General features: G+C 32.1%; 2 protein-coding genes across 2 annotated transcripts; one reads left to right on the top strand and one right to left on the bottom strand.

Moving 5' to 3' along the window:
• Positions 1–3,226: 3,226 nt before the first annotated feature.
• On the bottom strand, positions 3,227–4,632 carry LOC123656032 (pro-resilin-like). The gene is made up of 4 exons (XM_045591754.1): positions 4,615–4,632; positions 4,352–4,474; positions 3,831–4,025; positions 3,227–3,484 (listed from the first exon to the last, which is right to left on the bottom strand). The coding sequence occupies exons 1-4, from the start codon at positions 4,630–4,632 to the stop codon at positions 3,287–3,289; spliced, it is 534 nt and encodes a 177-aa protein (XP_045447710.1). The 3' UTR covers positions 3,227–3,286.
• A 7,160-nt stretch (positions 4,633–11,792) lies between these two features.
• On the top strand, positions 11,793–14,083 carry LOC123655518 (protein SCO1 homolog, mitochondrial). The gene is made up of 5 exons (XM_045591292.1): positions 11,793–12,366; positions 12,883–13,006; positions 13,238–13,319; positions 13,406–13,532; positions 13,856–14,083. Exons 1-5 carry the CDS (start codon positions 12,091–12,093, stop codon positions 14,003–14,005), a joined length of 759 nt encoding a protein of 252 aa, XP_045447248.1. The 5' UTR covers positions 11,793–12,090; the 3' UTR covers positions 14,006–14,083.
• The last annotated feature ends 292 nt before the right edge of the window (positions 14,084–14,375 follow it).

A 14,375-nucleotide genomic window follows, 5' to 3' on the forward strand; every position in this document is an offset into this window, starting at 1 on the left:
CGCAGCTTTACTGGAATTCATGGAAAGGGAAAAAATTCCACGAAGAGAAAAGGAAAGGTTGTGATTAGAATTGCGAAGGATAGCAATGGAAGAAAGCCAAAATGTAATTTTAAGTCGTTTAGTTGGTATTAGACAATTTGATGCAAATTTTACCATTTTTTACAAGTTGAGACCATCATCGCTACCTCCGACAAACACTATTCCTTAAAATGTCTATGTAGTGATAGTGGTCTCAGCTGAGGGCTATAAACAATTTCAAATTGCCTTCAATATCAGAGGAACAATTAATTTTTGTTTGTATATAACAAAACCTATTTTAATTTATACTTAAAATGAAATAATGAAACTAATATTTATGTACAATAACTGTAGCTAATTGATTTTTATGTAAAGTAACAAATAATACCTAAAATGTAGGTTTTGAGTGAATTGTAAATAAAAAGTATTAATGACTGAAAAATCCTTTCTTTCCAACTGTGCATGCCACGAATATCATCAGTGTTTTAATAAAAAATAATAAACTTATTTGTAATAATAATAATGTTTTATTAATTATTTTATATTTAAGTAGGTACATTACATTGAACATAAAATTAACTGGACATTGACAAAATACTATTAATAACTTATTAATCATATGTAGGTAAATGATAAATTAAATATGAAGAACCTACATAAAAGTTACGTACGACGTACGAAGTTAAGTACGACGCGTTGGCGCAACGGTAAATGCATTGGCTGTTGCGCTAGCGGTCGCGGGTTCAATTCCCGCTCCCGACAGACATTTATATCGACCATATAGATGTTAGTCGTGGTCTGGGTGTTGTGTTTGTGTATTGTATATTGTATGTGTTTCCGGACCCCCAATACAGGAGAAAGTCCTACTGGAGGATCCGTTGAGTGTAAAGCGTTTATTAATTCTTATAAAAAAAGAATAAAAGTTTGTAACTAGACAATGTAAATAAAATCTTACTAACTTAGAACTACTATAACCTATTCAATAATAACTCAGCATGGCTCTTCCAAAATCATCATGGCTAAATGCTGAATATAGTTCAAAATTATCGTAAATAAACAATTCTCGGTCCTAACACAACTCTTTCATATTATCATAATAGACGCCATTTTTTAACGTTTACTACTGGGTCTCGGCCATCTTTTAGCTATCGTTCAAAAATTTCGACATCGCTTCGCTGACGCTTGTCAAAACTGTAACATGGCTACCATTTGTATGGGATGTAGTGATCGTCGTTGTAGAAACGATTCCATTTCGTTGTAACATTTTGAACAAGTAAACTTGTCTACGAATTTTCGATTCGTTTGTTATGATCACGTGACTTAACGTTGAGATGATGTCATTCCTATACATTTGGTTAGTTTTCTAATAGCGTTATCGATTGTAGATTGTCAACTTGGCTAAGGCCGCTGTAATGTTAATAACTCTTTGCATGAAATTAACCTGAACCAAGCAAAGTTAAATGACGTCGTTGACCAATTAAAAATGTCAATCATTAATGTAACCCATAAATTTAATACTGTTACTGTAGAAAATATGTTTAATGGTATTCTAAATGCATTACAATCAAGTTTATTTACGTTGTCCTTTAGAGTCGAAGATTTACTAAATTCCATTTTATTTGTAAAAAGCAATATTCTACACCCATCAATTCTGACACCGAATCAATTGTATAATGATATTGTTAATAATCTTAAGTTAATTCCTAAGTATAGAGATTTTCCTGTAAGTTTAGATATAAGCAATATACATACTTTTATTAATATAGCCGATTTAACATGTTATTACCTAAATAATAGAATAATGTTTATAGTTAAGCTTCCTTTAGTAGACCTACAGCAATTTAATGTATATAAAAACATACCTTTACCAACCCCACACGACAGCGACAAGTTGAACTCGTTTGCTATGATTCTTCCTTCAGAACAGTTCCTGGCTCTTAGTATAGATAGATTATCATATACTTACCTTAGTAATCTACATACTTGTAAAAAGATACTTACCGAAACTTACCTTTGTGAAATCACAGATGTCTACGCTGTACTTAATAATCCTTCCTGTGAAGTAGAAATTATCACCCAAGCCTTGTCATCAATTCCTGAAAATTGCCCTTATAAATTTATCTTTGGAGATGTAGATATTTGGCACAGATTAAACAATAATAAATGGGTATTTGTCCAAACAAAACCCTCAAAACTATCTATAGAATGTGATCACAATATCTTTGAATTTGTAATATCCGGTACAGGTATCCTTAATATTCCTTCTCAATGTACAGCCTTCTTTAAGAATCTAAAATTAGTTGCAAAAACATATCCAAAAATTAATGTTCCCTCTATATCCTCAGACTTTAATATAATTAATGATAGTTGTTGTAGTTTTAATCGGCTTAAGAAAATAAATATTGATATACCAACTCCTAAAATTAAAAGTGTTAGCCTAGATAATTTAAAAACTTTTAAAATTGTATCCGATGAAATAATCAATAACTTGAAAATTGTTGAAAAACCTAGCAACTTTAATAATCATGTAAGTTTTCCTATTATTAGTATATTATCTTTAATTTTATGTATCTCCTTAGTTTTAAGCTATTTTTGTAAAAGGGGCAAGTGTTCTAAAAAGCTCGTGGTTAATCCTATAACAGAGAATATTACAGATAACGATAATCCTGATATTGAACTTAGACCAGTTTCAACTATTCCGCGTTTACGTACTGAATAATTACTACCGGAAACTTACATTTTCCGTAAGTTTCCCTCTTAACCGGGGGGCTGTTATATACGTGTTATGTATGTAATAACCCTTACACTGGTGCCTCGTAAGCACTTTGAATTACAAGCTTATTAATCTCGAGTCTTCAGGGCTCAGTCTCCAGTCAACATCGGGTCAGACCACTTGCCTTTTCTATTTCCACTGTTTCAAAATAATAAAGTGACCCTTTTTCTAAATCAAGTTCATATTTCCTTTTATTCTTTTTTTTTTAAAAAGGCTCAAATAGAAAGCCGTATAACAGTACCATCATATGCGCTGTTTTCTCGTCTAATCGAAAAATGACACCGAGAAAATTACATTTGATCACCCGATAACAGTAGGCTCATTAACGTAATGTTTTACTATACCCACACAATCATTTCGCTTTACGTTGGTATTGGTTTATGAAATTAGTTTATAAAAAAAATATTATTAAATTTCCGAAAATAAAACAATGTATTTTTTTGATTTAAAAATTTATTTTCGTAATTAATTAGTCGGTTGTATAATCGGTTTTCGCTATTGGGTAGCATTGCTCGGCGCGTAGAGGAGGGGCGGTGCGGGCGCGGGCGGCGGCGCGGCGCTGGGCTGGCGACTGCGAGGCGCTGACTGTCGCACGGTTTGCCGGTTCGACGCCGCGTTGTAGTGGTATCCATCGAACTTGTCGCCCCCGCTCCCGGTCTGAGTTGGATATGTTGCTGTGCCCATGTACATTATCTAAAAAATAAGTTAGATTTAATAAGTAGATGGGTATGGTCAGTGTGAACGTATGGCTAAACAAAAAAAATCCACGTCATAGTTAAATAAATTTTTGGGATTACAGCATGTATTTGTTTATCTGTTGAAATCAAAAAATAACAATTTAGGAATAAAAATTTTAGTCTTTGGCCGGGTAATAATCAATTGTAGATAATTTTGATTGCTTTAGCTTGATTGATTCAACACCCCACAGCTGGGCATAAGTCTCTTTCTCAGTGTAAAAGAAGAATTAATTTCTTTCTTCATGTTTTCAATTCATATTTTCTTTATATTTATCAAGATAAAACTCAAATGTTCTGGTTACTTGAGGGCGATAGCCGTCAGGTCCTGCTTCGTATTCAACAAGCTGCGTCCTTCCATCTGGCAAGAGCACGTGGTATGAGCCCTGAGCGCGGTCGTCCTTACGTTTCTCATTGTGCCCAAAATCCAAGGATACAGCATTGTCTTGTACATCGTAAGTAAATTCATAATTCGCTGGTAACTGAAAACAAAATAAACATACATTCAATCATGTATATTAATAAAAGTTTATCAAAGTTATTGTAAGCCTGTTTCAGTAATTTCATATAATTACAAAAAAAAAAAATATCTCGTACTTCCTCTGTAGGCTTTTTTAGTTTAAGATTTTAAAAAGATATTTTAATAACTAAACATATATGTCTGCTGACCTGGTGAACCATGTACCCACGTATCTATTGTAAATATCGTATTCTGTATATTAATTGTTAATAACGAACACAATAAAAAAGAATTATCTAATTTGGTGCAATCGTCCGGAGGTTATACGCGATAACATAATAAATATAATAACAGGATGTTACTTACAGTTGGTTCAGGCATCGGTTTTTTGGCGCCACTGCCCCCGCCGCTACCTCCATTTGGTTTGGGTGGAAGATATTCTTGCGCACAAGTAAAAGATTTCAACGATATCAAAGCCAGCGTCGTTACCTAAATCAAGAGATGGATATGATAAATATTTTCTATATATTATATTACTTAGCATAAACGAAAGTTATATAGGTAGTAGTCATTAAATATTATAGCTTAAAATATACAATTTATGTTCTAAAAAAAGCCTGAAAACTCACGCAGAAAATCTTCCACATTTTTAGAATGTTATTTTATTGTCTGATTGTTATTGTCTGAAGATACCGAGTAGCTATGGTTAAAAATATCAGCAGGCGACGTATATAAATGCTCAAGTTGCGGTCGCGACCGTGCTGTCCCTGTAATTTTCATTACAATGCCGCACGACCTATGAAAATTTCGAAATAAAAATAACTCATAATAGCTAGGTTTACTCAATTTTTTGATGAGAATTAAAAAAATTGTGAAAAACACTAATTGTATCATAGAATGATCGCCCCTATGTTTGATCTTTCCTGTAATGATGAATCAAGCCGATGTCAAACGAGATGTACCTAACCGAAATATATATAAAAAGTAAATAATAATAATAGTAATATAGTAGTAGTAGTGTATATTAATAAAACCATACGATAATTATTTATTTATTTAAATTCATCTTCAATTTTTTTCGGAATGATTGATTTTATCTTTATTACCATTTTACTCTGTTCAGTAAAAATCAGTACTTTCGACCAATCTCTATCCTTCTTTTTCTTTCCAAAGTCTTTGAACGCATAGTCCACTTTCAACTTACTTTATATATGACGATAAATAATCTTCTTACTTTCTACTCCTTATTCACTTCAATCAGGGTTTAGAACAGGATATAGTACTACTGCTCTTGTTTAAGTCTCCGTGGACATCAGATATGTCATGGATAATAAAAGGCTAACTATTCTGTCTCTATTAGACTTCATTAATGCTTTTAATACGGTCATGACCTGGGCCTGATTAACCCTTAGGCTGAGCCTTAGGGGGAGCGCTGAAATCGTATCTTTGCATGCACTAATCTAGCATCATTGCGTCTACCCTACATATTTGACTTCAACTAGAACGAGACAAAACACTTAAACTAAATGCGCTTGTAGACTAGTGCTTTTAGCTTTTGAACCCAAAAAAAATAGTAGAATGAAACCCAACCAAACCCACCAACCCCAAAAGAAAAAAAAAAATGCAACGCAAATGAAAGGAAAAATAAATTACGGGCGATCAGAGATCGGGAAATGGTAGGGATGGGTTTAAGGGTACGGCTTATCTCGATTTCTGGCTAAACTACAAGTCCTATAATAAAAGTTCAATGGCAAAGTTGTAGGTAGTAAAAAGATTTACAACTTTTGTATTTACACTTTTTCACATAACCCAAAATTCAAAAAACCAATTTTTTGTTTTTTATTTTTATCTTTTACAAATTTTTTTTTTACTAATTTTGGTTAAACCTTAACTTTTTCTGTTCAAAACACACTGTAATTTTTTTGATTTAAAGTATTTATTTTTTTACCTTATTTTTAACTCAATATCGAAAAAGCACTCTCATTTTCAATCGAAAATTCTCACGTCAATATATTATAATATATTATTAAAAAAGTCGGTGAGTGTTTTGTTTTTTAAAATATCTCCTTTTTAGGAGCTGTAGTACTGAATTTATATATTTTTTATATGACTAGTCGACAAACAATCGTACGGTACAATAGTATCGGTAAATGTAAACAATTGCACACAACGCCGAACGAACATCATTTTTTTATTGGAACGGAGAACCTGCATCTGATGATGGGATCCCAGAGAAATCGAGGGAAACCCTCAAACAAAAATCCGCATAACTTTTTACTGGGTGTACGTTTATCATGTGGTCATATTTAAATTTCATCGAGATCTGATTACAACTTTTGGAGTAATCTTTGATAATGCGTATTTACTAGACTATTTTTTCGTCTACCTACGTTGTATTACTTGTCGATGTAATTGAAGTCGGTTTTTTTTTCGTTTGCCAGCAAACACAATTATTTATATATGACTATGGTGGCAAAGAAGCGTAGGCCACCTGATGGTAAAGTTTGCCGTAGTCTGTAGAGGTCCGCAACACTAGAAGCGTCGCAAGCGCGTTTCCCATCCTACCCCTGACCCTCCTTAGGCGCTTTGACCACCTTACTCACCACAGAAACACAACACTACTTGTGAGAAGATTACACTATTTTAGAGCAGAATGATTAAGCTTAATCTTCTGTAAGGTCAGATGGGTTGCTCCGAAGTTTGAGCAGGATATTACCCTGCTATCCCCTATCTTAATGTCATAAAAATGATTTCGTACTCGGTAGAAATTCTGAGATCACCTGGAAGAAAGCAGCGTATTGAATTAAACTACAATATTTTTTCTTCTTTATAAAGTATGTCTCTAAACAGCTTTAGAAAGATTATCAGAATTACAGATTATTAGTGCAAGGAAGTGATAGCTCGTTTAATCAAGACCTCAAGAGATGGGAAGATAATTGAAGAACTTTGATGGTTTAACGATCGCACAGATATATTTCCTTCTGAAAAGTAAAAGAGAGTCAACGGACTCTAACTGTAGTCTTACAGGTACATTTGTTGGTATAGATTTCATTGCACCAACAATAATTCTTAGGAATTTATATTGAATTTCATTTAGCTTTTCTGAGTCACTTGTTAAAAGGGGCTAAGATAATAGCACCATAATAAAGATGATTTCGTACTATTAGATTGTAAATTAATTTTAAAGTATAGGGGTGAGAACGTCAATCATTAGTCTTAGTTAATTATGGCTGTTGATATTTTTAATATGTTATCGGATTATTGATATATCGGTATTATAAAATATATCAATATTGGAGTTTCATGTAACGAAAAAAATTTTGTATTTTTTTCAAATATTGTATTTATATATCGGCTTTATTTGAAACTACTTTTTACCCACGACTTCGTACGTCTGAAAATTTTAATTTGTCTAGAGAATTTTCAATTTTCACGATTGAACCCTAAATTTTCTTTGAAAAAAAGTCTATGCCCATAACGTGCCTTAAAAAATCTTATATCTGTCAGTGAAATTTCCATCAAAATCGGTTGAACCCTTCCAGAGATAAACTCAGACAAAACAGAAGGACCGACAGACATTACGGATTGGATATATTTTTCAAGAGTATGTTGTAGCATGTATACTTATTACAGCTATTTTTAATAATCAGGCGCTTAGAATATAATATAACAATATCTCGGTTCGCTTAACTTCGGTTATCTTCGGTTATCTTCGTGGTATCCGTTGCTCCTCGAAAGTGTTTGAATGTGATCACGAGGTGGGTAACATGTGGGTAGTACTGCTAGCGGTCGACCGCTTAGCGAGGGTCTTTCTTTTTCTCCCTTAGTCGCGGTGCAGGCTACATTTAATAAATCATCGGGGTATTTGCCGTTAGCAGTCTCGCTCGATGCCGTTATAACTTGGGCAGTAACCACGTGGCTGAAGTAGGCGGACGGTGGCAGCAAGATTCTATTGGGACCTCAATTTCCTCACACCAATTTCTTCACCTCTCATTAATTCGCCACAATTACCTCACCACTCCAATTACTCGCTTCAGCCTGTAATATCCCACTTCTATAGGCCTGTTTCCCCATGTAGGAGAAGCATCAGAGCTTAATCCACCACGCTGCTCCAATGCGGGTTGGCGGATATATTCCCTACTATGAGTAACGATCGCTATCAGGTGTACTTGATAACGACCGGGACCGACGGCTTAACGTGCTCTCCGAGGCATGGTGGGGAGACCCACAAGGACTGCACAAACACCTAGACCACGGCAAACACCTGTATGGCCAATACAAATGTTTGTCATGTGCGGGGATCGAACCCGCAACCGCAAGCGCAACAGGTACAATCCATGGCTGTAACCGTTGCGCCAACGCGGCGTCCAAATATTCGCAACCATCTTTTGGCTCTCTAACCAGCATCAGCAACAAGTGGCTGTTAGATCAATCGAAGCTTCCTGATACTGGGCCCTGGGGTTTGGGGCTTGCCGGTGAATGCGGAGCCACGTGGACAAGTATTGCTATTTGAAGAACATATACCGGATAAGTGACCTTTTATAAATTCTCAGCTTGCTACCAGGAATAAGTTAGGTCCATTAAACTCGTCTCTTAAAAATAAATTAAATTAAATCTTTTATTTTTTATTAATTAGCCACTTCTAGAAAACTAAATTTTGTAAATACGAAAAAATACTGTCAATTTGGTAACCTCCTCTTTTTTGAGGTTGATTAATAATTCAACTATTAATGTCTACGCCGCAATATCTTCATGTTAATCCCATAATGATGAAATTGTACCTTTTGTACTTTTTTTAAATTTTTTACTATTTTCGTTTTAATATAAAGGAAGACGTTGACGGATTTTTAAACATTTTTATGTTTTTTTGATCAAACGAACTATTTCAGCATTATATTTATATCGAAATATGATATTAACAGTATACAAAAAAATATGAAATAGGGTGAAGAAGATTTATTTTATCATATTTATCTGCATTAAAAATGTAGGTACCATACAAAACTTTAAAAAGATAAACCTTTTCCTGAGATACGACAAAATCAGACCTACCCCACCCCAGCCTGCAAAATAATGATACTTGTAATAAAAAAAATACTAATTGATAGATTTTGAATAGCTCAATTCAACTACGTTGTCCTTTTAAATTGCTCACCTCAAATTATATAATTAAAAATCAATTTTTTTTTTTTTAAATCAAATATTTTCAAACTCCTATATCTTTTGATGTATACAATATTTTAAATTGCTCAAAGTGTTAAAAAACTGCTCAAGTTGCATTTATAATTGCTCAAGTATAGTTTGGAACAGATCCACTTCCCTTAATTTTTAAATAAATATAAATAGTTTAAACAAATAAAATATTGATATTTGTAAAAAAAAAAATACTAATTGATAGATTTTGAATAGCTCAATTCAACTACGTTGTCATTTTAAATTGCTCACCTCAAATTATATAATTAAAAATCAATTTTTTTTTTTTAAATCAAATATTTTCAAACTCCTATATCTTTTGATGTATACAATATTTTAAATTGCTCAAAGTGTTAAAGAACTGCTCAAGTTGCATTTATAATTGCTCAAGTACAGTTTGGAACAGCTCTACTTTCCTTAATTTTTAAATAAATATAAATAGTTTGAACAAATTTAACGTAACGATCGCTATCAGGTGTACTTGATAACGACCGGGACCGACGGCTTAACGTGCTCTCCGAGGCATGGTGGGGAGACCCACAAGGACTGCACAAACACCTAGACCACGGCAAACACCTGTATGGCCAATACAAATGTTTGTCATGTGCGGGGATTTGTTCGAAATTTGTTTATTTGTTCGAAATTTATATAATTATTTAAAAATTAAGGAAAGTGGAGCTGTTCAAATCTGTACTAGAGTAATTATAAATGCAACTTGAGCAAGGTTTTAACACGTTGAGCAATTTAAAATATTGTATACATCAAAAGATATAGGAGTTTGAAAATATTGATAAAAGAATATATTTCAACGACTTTTTTGATTTTAAATTAAATAATTTGAAGTGAGCAATTTAAAAGGACAACGTAGTTGAATTGAGCTATTGAAAATGTATCGATTAGTATTTTTTTTATTACGAATATCCGCAATTTTTTTTGCTTTGCATCATTGTCTATGCGCACGCGTAGCGTACACTTGTCTTATGATATAAACGTTAAATTTGTTCTAACTATTTATATTTATTTAAAAATTAAGGAAAGTGGAGCTGTTCCAAGCTGTACTTGAGCAATTATAAATGCAACTTGAGCAGTTCTTTAACACTTTGAGCAATTTAAAATATTGTATACATCAAAAGATATAGGAGTTGAAAATATTGATAAAAGAATATTTTTCAACGACTTTTTTGATTTTTAATCATATAATTTGAGGTGAGCAATTTAAAAGGACAACGTAGTTGAATTGAGCTATTGAAAATGTATCGATTAGTATCTTTTTTATTACGAATATCCGCAATTTTTTTGCTTCACATCATTGTCTATGCGCACGCGTAGCGTACACCCGTCTTATGATATAAACGTTAAATTTGTTCAAACTATTTATATTTATTTAAAAATTAAGGAAAGTGGAGCTGTTCCAAGCTGTACTTGAGCAATTATAAATGCAACTTGAGCAGTTCTTTAACACTTTGAGCAATTTAAAATATTGTATACATCAAAAGATATAGGAGTTGAAAATATTGATAAAAGAATATTTTTCAACGACTTTTTTGATTTTTAATCATATAATTTGAGGTGAGCAATTTAAAAGGACAACGTAGTTGAATTGAGCTATTGAAAATGTATCGATTAGTATCTTTTTTATTACGAATATCCGCAATTTTTTTGCTTCACATCATTGTCTATGCGCACGCGTAGCGTACACCCGTCTTATGATATAAACGTTAAATTTGTTCAAACTATTTATATTTATTTAAAAATTAAGGAAAGTGGAGCTGTTCCAAACTGTACTTGAGCAATTATAAATGCAACTTGAGCAATTCTTTAACAATTTGAGCAATTTAAAATATTGTATACATCAAAAGATATAGGAGTTTGAAAATATTTGATTTAAAAAAAAAATTGATTTTTAATTATATAATTTGAGGTGAGCAATTTAAAATGACAACGTAGTTGAATTGAGCTATTCAAAATCTATCAATTAGTATTTTTTTTTTTTTTACAAATATCAATATTTTATTTGTTTAAACTATTTATATTTATTTAAAAATTAAGGGAAGTGGATCTGTTCCAAACTATACTTGAGCAATTATAAATGCAACTTGAGCAGTTTTTTAACACTTTGAGCAATTTAAAATATTGTATACATCAAAAGATATAGGAGTTTGAAAATATTTGTTTTTTTTTTTAAATTTGATTTTTAATTATATAATTTGAGGTGAGCAAATTAAAAGGACAACGTAGTTGAATTGAGCTATTCAAAATCTATCAATTAGTATTTTTTTTATTACAAATATCATTATTTTGCAGGCTGGGGTGGGGTAGGTCAAAATCAGTACGAAATTACTTACGAACGTTATATGTTTATAGTACAGATTACAGTGTAAAAGTAATACGTACAGTAGTTTAAATTTACGATTATTTTGTAGATTAAATAATTTATAAGATACATTTAAAAATTGAAATTTTTACAAAATAAAGTGTTGTTTGTATTGATTTTAATATTAAGCGATATATCGTCCAAAAATATTAGTTATAAATATCAATTTTATTACAAATATCGATATTTCGATATGTCGATATTTTATCCAGTCAGTCAAATAGTAAATGTCAAGTCGAAAAAGGTGCCGTGCAAATGTGTGCATATGACATTTACTATCGAAAATTCGAAATTACCATTTTTACAGTAAATTTAAACTTATTTACTAAGGAGTACGATTTAATTTTTAATGTTTGAGGCACCGATCCTAACCATACCAGCTGTCATTTTAATAGCGAATCCTAATATTCATACTTAAGAAACTTAGACTTAAGAATCTAATTGATGTCAGTAAAAAACTATTGAAAAAGCACAATCGCTGTGATAAAAGGATATCCTGATAAGCAAATATTTAGAGTTTAAGACTTTTATATTTAAAATGAACTCTATTTTAAGAAGTGCGGCAAGACCGCTTAGCAGATTTTTATCAACGACCCCAGTGAAGCATTGTGCCGTTCCACCTAAGTTGAAACCAAAGAAATTTGTCGGGCCGATCACATGGAAGTCTATGGCCGTTACGGCACTCGTTGGCGGTGGCCTTACAGCGTTTATGTTATACGTGAGAAAAGAAAAACAAGAAGCTTTGGATCGTGATAGAAAACGTCAGCTTGGTAAGGCCAAAATAGGAGGAACGTTTGAGCTGGTAGATTCCGAAGTGAGTACAACTTATTTTCTTCAATTCTTATCAGACCATTATAGAAGTTTTTAGTAGGTCTAGATGGTAATTCATTAATCTTTCCAAAGTCCATCATTATCTTACAGTAATAAACCTTCAAAAGAGTATCTAATTTATCAACTACTGATTTTAGTAAATAATAAAAAGCTAGCTACAAATTAAAAAGCATTGTAATGTACAGATGAATGTATAACACACAAAAATATATATTATAATAATTAAAACTAGCCTTAATATGTATGGAGTTAAAATTTGTTTTCATGTCTTTGAATATTTGTTAAAATGATATGTATTTAATTGAGAAAATTATTAATATGTGTAAATATATAAATTATGAGTTAATATTGCAATATGGAGTAACCGTGCCCTATTATTATAATTGATAATATTTTTAATACATTTGACATTATAGAAAAATAACAAAAATGAAAAAAGAATTGATAAAATTACACATATACATATTTTTACTAGTTTTTTTTTTATATATATTCACAGGGAAGAACAGTAAAAAGTACAGATTTTCTCGGCAAATGGCTATTAATATACTTTGGCTTCACACATTGTCCCGATATCTGTCCTGACGAGCTGGAAAAACTAGCAGAAGTTGTTGATAAACATGGTAATGTGATGTGTAAAAACCAATATTTTCCCTTGTTTATAAAATAGTATATTTTTTCTCTAATCATCATATTTCTCAATCATCAGTCATTTAAAAGGTTTATTCCTTGATCAGTATTGAATACCAGAAAGAGTGAGTAAATAATTTCTGCTTGCATGGTTTTTGCAACACCTAGTTAGGGGTAAAACACTTACAAGAAAACAATTATATAATATTCTAATATCTTTTTAGATCAAACTCCATCATCACCACCAATGCAGCCAATATTCATTTCAGTGGATCCTCAAAGAGATACACCTGAAATTGTAGGAAAGTGAGTAATCTAATTCATTATTTTGAATTATTTAAATATTAATAAAATATTTATTTGTAGTGGTTTTATTATTTTTTGTGTTAAAGGTACTGCAAGGAGTTTACGCCAAGATTACTAGGCCTGACTGGAACTAAAGAACAAATTCAACAAGCTTGTAAATCCTACAGGGTTTATTTTAGTGCTGGGCCCCAGGATGTTGATAATGATTATATTGTAAGTATTAGACTGTTATTTACACTGCTCTGGTGTAGTAATGTATGCAGTCACCTAAAACATCAACGGTTCAATTCCCGCTCGGGATGGATATTTGTATTTCTACAAATATTTCTTTCCGTTTTTGATGTCTGTCCTTGTGTGTCGGTCCACTGTGCCTCGGAGAGCATGTTGAGCCATCTGTCCCAGTTGTTATTATAAATACCCGTTTTTTCATAATAAATTCTATTAACAGCAAGTTAAGATAGAAAATTTGCAATACTTCTGCTAAAGTATCAATAATTATTATTGATAACTTAATAATATAATTATATTTATTGCAGGTTGATCACACTATTATTATATATTTAGTAGATCCCGATGGAGAGTTTGTGGATTACTATGGACAAAACAGAAACGCATCAGATATATACAATTCTATTCTTGTAAATATTCAAAAATACAATCAGGGCAAGAAGACATCTTGGTTCTAAAATAAGTAATAATAATAGCATTTAGTTAGTTTTATTGTTCCAAATGAAAATTGAATAAATTTATTTATTGCCAATAAATGTATATTGTTTTTTATTGATTATATATATATATGGGTTTGATGTTACTCCTTATGGGGTCTCCCCACCGAGCCTCGGAGAGCATGTTAAGCTGTCAATCCCGGTTGTAATCATGTACACCTGATAGCAATCAGGCTGAAGTGAAAGGAGAAGAGAGCTCACGAGCTCATTACCTAAAAGAGGGTTGCAGACCAGTCCTGCAGTCACTAAGAGTCACCCCCTCTTTAACAAATTGACTACTATTGGCATCTGGTTAGTATTTAAACTATTTAATAATTATGGGCGTAATTAG

Source organism: Melitaea cinxia, chromosome 8, assembly GCF_905220565.1.
Source record: "Melitaea cinxia chromosome 8, ilMelCinx1.1, whole genome shotgun sequence".
Taxonomy (NCBI): domain Eukaryota; kingdom Metazoa; phylum Arthropoda; class Insecta; order Lepidoptera; family Nymphalidae; genus Melitaea; species Melitaea cinxia.

Excerpts from the sequence above, each read along its gene's own strand:
- LOC123656032 (XM_045591754.1), bottom strand. Across the intron at positions 4,026-4,351 it reads AACCGATGCCTGAACCAACT|TGTTTATTTTGTTTTCAGTT; the intron begins GTAAGTAACATC and ends TGATTGAATGTA. Across the intron at positions 3,485-3,830 it reads CTGACGGCTATCGCCCTCAA|ATAATGTACATGGGCACAGC; the intron begins GTAACCAGAACA and ends CTTATTTTTTAG.
- LOC123655518 (XM_045591292.1), top strand. The coding sequence starts at position 12,091 with ATGAACTCTATTTTAAGAAGTGCGGCAAGACCGCTTAGCAGATTTTTA. Across the intron at positions 13,320-13,405 it reads ACACCTGAAATTGTAGGAAA|GTACTGCAAGGAGTTTACGC; the intron begins GTGAGTAATCTA and ends TTTGTGTTAAAG. Across the intron at positions 13,533-13,855 it reads ATGTTGATAATGATTATATT|GTTGATCACACTATTATTAT; the intron begins GTAAGTATTAGA and ends TATTTATTGCAG.